This window comes from Sander lucioperca, chromosome 9, assembly GCF_008315115.2.
Source record: "Sander lucioperca isolate FBNREF2018 chromosome 9, SLUC_FBN_1.2, whole genome shotgun sequence".
Classification (NCBI taxonomy): Eukaryota; Metazoa; Chordata; class Actinopteri; order Perciformes; family Percidae; genus Sander; species Sander lucioperca.
In genome coordinates this window covers 38802100-38807099 of record NC_050181.1, presented here as the reverse complement: position 1 = coordinate 38807099, position 5000 = coordinate 38802100, and the positions used below count along the sequence as shown (strand labels likewise).

General features: G+C 47.4%; 2 protein-coding genes and 1 long non-coding RNA gene across 4 annotated transcripts in view; 2 read left to right on the top strand and 1 right to left on the bottom strand.

Annotated features, from left to right (window-relative positions):
* Positions 1-760, top strand: part of LOC116039462 (transmembrane and ubiquitin-like domain-containing protein 1) — a 5047-nt gene extending 4287 nt beyond the window's left edge. The window contains exon 3 of the mRNA XM_031284347.2: positions 202-760. Within this exon, the coding sequence (XP_031140207.2) occupies positions 202-562 (361 nt within the window). The 3' untranslated portion in view covers positions 563-760. The remainder of the gene's footprint in view (positions 1-201) is intronic.
* The window catches only part of LOC118495833, a 145288-nt gene that overhangs the window by 53741 nt on the left and 86547 nt on the right, over positions 1-5000 (top strand). The window lies entirely within an intron of this gene.
* The window catches only part of LOC118495823 (zinc finger protein 335-like), a 96192-nt gene that overhangs the window by 34793 nt on the left and 56399 nt on the right, over positions 1-5000 (bottom strand). The window lies entirely within an intron of this gene.

Here is a 5000-nt window from a genome sequence, read left to right as displayed (position 1 = left end):
TGACAATACACTTTATTTTGGTTAAAATCAAAATAATCATGATTATCATTTTAGCCATAATCGTGCAGCCCTACTACATCTCTCTCTCTCTCTCTCTCTCTCTCTCTCTCTCTCTCTCTCTGTCTGTCTGTCTGTCTGTCTCTGTCTGTCTGTCTGTCTGTCTGTCTCTCTGTGTCTGACCCCCCTCCTCTCTCCCTCCAGGACCTATTTTTCAGGCCGGGAGCAGCAGGTGCGTCTGATCTACCAGGGCCAGCTGCTGCAGGACGACGGTCAGACTCTAGCGTCTCTGAACCTCGCCCATAACTGCGTCCTGCACTGCCACATCTCGGCGGCGACGGGGGCGGGGGTGCATGGTACGGTGGGGGGGCCGCGGCCGGCCGACCCGGTGCAGGTGGCGCTGAACGTGGGCAGCCTCATGGTGCCGGTTCTGGTCCTCATGCTGTCCGTGCTGTGGTACTGCCAGATCCAGTACCGCCAGTTCTTCACGGCGCCGGCCACCGCCTCGCTGGTCGGAGTCACCATCTTCCTCAGCCTCGTCGCCTTCGGAGTCTACCGCCGCTAGCCGCGCTCTGATTGGCTGCTGCCTTCGGAGTCTACCGCCGCTAGCCGCGCTCTGATTGGCTGCTGCAGGCAGCAGGGCGGAGCTCTGGACTTAAAGTGTGGGCTACATTTACTCTGCTACGTTCCCCCCTCTCATTCCCCCTGCTCTGGTGTTCCCCCTCTCATTCCCCCTGCTCTGGTGTTCCCCCTCTCATTCCCCCTGCTCTGCTGCGTTCCCCCTCTCATTCCCCCTGCTCTGCTGCGTTCCCCCTCTCATTCCCCCTGCTCTGGCATTTCAGTCTCAACGGCCAAACGGAGACCTTTGGCAACACGGACACTGACGCCAACGTTTCTCCTCCTGATTGGGTCTTACTAATGTTACCATGGTAACTACAGGCAGTGGGAGGAGCCTCCTGTTTATGGCTCGGTGCACCGAGATCACTTTGGGCTCAAAACTTGCTTCAAAACGCTTAAAAACCAAAACGTAGCGGAGGAGATGGAGCCTGATTGGCTGCAGTCGGGCGGATCTCTCTCTCTCTCTCTCTCTCTCTCTCTCTCTCTCTCTCTCTGGACCTTTGGGATGAAACAGACGCTGATAGTTGATGGTTTTTTGTTTTGTTTTTCTGTTGCCATGGAATCGCTGAGTGTTTACGAGGACTCTTTAATTTCTAGTTTTTTAGACGATGTTTCTCTGTAGGTTTCTCATCATCATCATCTTCGTCGTGCCTCTTGTACCTTCTGGTTCTGAACGTGTGGAAGTCTTTGTGTCAACGACCGCTTTTGAAGAGAAAGAAATTCTAATAAATCATTTATTTATGTCGTTGTGGTTCTTTGTGTCTCAACGCTACGAGTCCGCTGGCGTCATTTCAACGCTTAGACCACTGGTTCTCAAACTGGTTTCAGTAATGTTCCCTTGAGTAGTTTCTGTAAGACAAGAACACCCTGATCATTTATGGTAGAAAAAAAGTCTTTATAAGTCTCCATAAAGAGGAACCGTACAGCGCTGTATGTCAGAGATAGATTTACTAAATAACAGACTTGGACCTGGAAACATTTAAATTCTGGTGGGAACAGGAGACAACAACTGTAAAAGAGACAAAAAGTTGGAAAAAGACGGTAGAAAGAAGGAAGGAAGGAAGGCAAGAACAGGTCAAAATAGTATCACAAACTTCAAAAACACTGACGTAAGAAGAAAAAAGCCAGAAACTTATAAAAAGTAGAAGGAAGGAAGGAAGGATTAGGTCCAAAGAAGGAGACACAAATGTCACATTTTGGGTAGAAAAATCCTGGAGGTAACCGGCTCCAGCTAGCCTAGCTTAGCTTAGCACAGATCCTGGAGGTAACTGGTTCCATCTAGCCTAGCTTAGCTTAGCACAGATCCTGGAGGTAACTGGCTCCATCTAGCCTAGCTTAGCTTAGCACAGATCCTGGAGGTAACTGGCTCCAGCTAGCCTAGCTTAGCACAGATCCTGGAGGTAACCGGCTCCAGCTAGCCTAGCTTAGCACAGGGTATGTCTGGACTTATCTAACTCTGGGGGATACGGTGAATAAGACAAAGTCCCAATAAGTCGGCGTGTTTCTTTAACCAATCATTTCTATGAAAGCAGCCGTGCAATGCATTCTGGGGACTTTGGAGGAGCCTGAATATCAAGAGTCTCAAAGTTTGTTAATCGGACAAATTCTGCTTTAAATGTCACGTAATTAAAGTTTGAGAACAGTTTCCCGTCATTTTAGTTTGGCGCACAACTACGTGGGTCAAAATTAATTGTGAATCTAAACGTTTTTAAACACTATATCTGCGTTTTGTCGTTGGACTGTTGTAACGTTCACATGTGCAAAATGCTGACTAATAAGTCCTGAGTTCTTTTGGAGGGCTGAAACCACGGCTGCATTAAGAGCTGAAACGGACCAAGTGTGAAAACAGCCAACTACAGTTTTCAGCCGTGATCCAGAATGAAGATCTGCAGAACTTACTCCGGATTTCCACTGACTGCAGAACGTCTGTGGCCCGGCTCCGCTGAGGAACGCCGTCCGTCAATACCAAGGGGGTCAGCTTCTCCTCGGACCGCGAACCTCCTATGGCGCCATTCTGATGCTACCAAGCCATCACCTCCCGTTAGCATCCCATTGACTGCCATTCATTCTGACGTCACTTTGACAGAGAATAACTTTACATCTGAAGAGTTTAAAGACTCTATTTGTCCGTTGTTTATTTCTAAAGAAACACGACAATGTATAAAAGGCTCCATTACCTTGTAGCTCACGTTATGGCTCCGTAGCAGACGTTTTTATAAAAATAGGCTAACGATTGGGTCATAACCACGAGACTTACTGTCTCATAGTAGAGGAATTACCGTATAGTACAGGAGAAGCTCTCAGGCAGTTTGGACTTCCATTAGCTGTTTAAGTTGAATTACTAATGTTAACTATCATTTTAGTGATCAATAATTAGCCTGTGTCTATGTTATCTCCTTACATATACCTACGCTCTCCGTCTCTGCTAGATTGGGAATGATTGAGATTTCTCTTGGCACAGCTACCAGAAGACTTCCAACTTTCAGACAGGTTGCTCACGTCACATCTACGTCTTCAAGCTCAGTTGGAGGCTGCTCAGTAACGCTCAGCCATCACCGGGAAAGAGACTTCACTGGTCTCCGTCCAGAGACACGGGACCTGCTGCTCCATTATGTATATACTGTCTATGGTCACATCAGTCGGCTCAGATCCTCTTCAGTGTGTTCTCTGGGAGACAGTTTGGTTACTCGCTCCAGAAACACAGAAACACATTAAATAATCCCTTAAACTCTGCACATCATGTATTAGAAACACATTAAATAATCCCTTAATCTCTGCACATCATGCGTTAGAAACACATTAAATAATCCCTTAATCTCTGCACATCATGCGTTAGAAACACATTAAATAATCCCTTAATCTCTGCACATCCTCCGTTAGAAACACATTAAATAATCCCTTAATCTCTGTACATCCTCTGTTAGAAACACATTAAATTGTGATTGTGATGGTTGGGGTCGGCTGGCTGTGAGTCTTTGTTTTCCTAGGGCCCATTTTAGTCCCATTGTCAGTTTCTGTTTGTTTTGCCTCTCTCTGTGTCCTCTGTGTTTTCCCTCCTCCTGCCAGCTGACTACACACACCTGCTCGTCATCCCACCATCACCTCTCCCACCGTACACACCTGCCAGCCATCTACTATCAAGCCCAGGATATGGACCCCGGATCCACTCATCATCTTCGCTTGATCGTTGCTTCAGTCATTCTGGTGACACGCTAACACAAGCTCTCTGAGAAAACTTTGTACTTACCTGTCCTTGTCTGTCGCTGACTTTTTGTTTCTTCCCTGCAGTAATTCTCTCCACTCGCTTCCCGTACCTCCAGTCAGCTGGCTTCACCATTCGGTCCCCCTCCCATGGCTCTCCGCTCCATCCTGCTCTGCTCCTGCTCTGCCTTCGTTCCAGCTTCCAGCCACCCTCCGCCTCGACTCCCATCTTCCCCGGACTCCAGTGCCTCCTCTTCGGCTCCCTTGGTCCCGGTTCCTCCGCGCATCCCCAGCTCCCTCCAATCCTATTCCCCGCTAGCTCCCTCACCATCCTATCCCCTCAGCAGTCCCTTACCATCCTACCCCAGTAGTCTCCCTCTTCGTCCTACTCCAGCCCCAGAGCACTCCTGTCCCCGGCGTCCGCCTCCCCACTCCTTCCTCTTCCCTCTCCTTTAATAAAACTTGTTTTGTCTGCTGAGCCTAGCGTTTGGGTCCGTTCTGTCTTCCTCACCACATAAAATAATCCCTTAATCTCTGCACATCATGCGTTATAAACACATTAAATAATCCCTTAAACTCTGCACATCCTCCGTTAGGAGGCCGACACACACACACACACACACACACACACACACACACACACACACACACCTGTTATGGTTTCTATTTAAACAATCCTCCGTCGTCCGTCAACACCCACCAGGTCCGGATTTGTTGCGTAACGGCTGCAGCCATGACTGACAGCTGTAGTCACGAGGACCCACGAGATCTCACGAATTCACGTAGAATAGAACCACAAAACCACCACCGGTTAGTTTCATCCAGAGGAGTAGAGGGGAAACTACTCTGAGCTGTGTTTTCAAGGTGTAGTGCAGGAAATATGATCCGCCGTGAGCACGCTGGATTTTATTTTGAACATTAACCAGATTTTTATTTTGTTTCTGTGCTCAACTTCCTGTCCTCCACTATCTGCCGTGTGCTGAATACTATTATATACTACTATATAGAGCTGGTACTATTATATACTACTATATAGAGCTGATACTATTATATACTACTATATAGAGCTGGTACTGTTATATACTACTATATAGAGCTGATACTATTATATACTACTATATAGAGCTGGTACTGTTATATACTACTATATAGAGCTGGTACTGTTATATACTACTATATAGAGC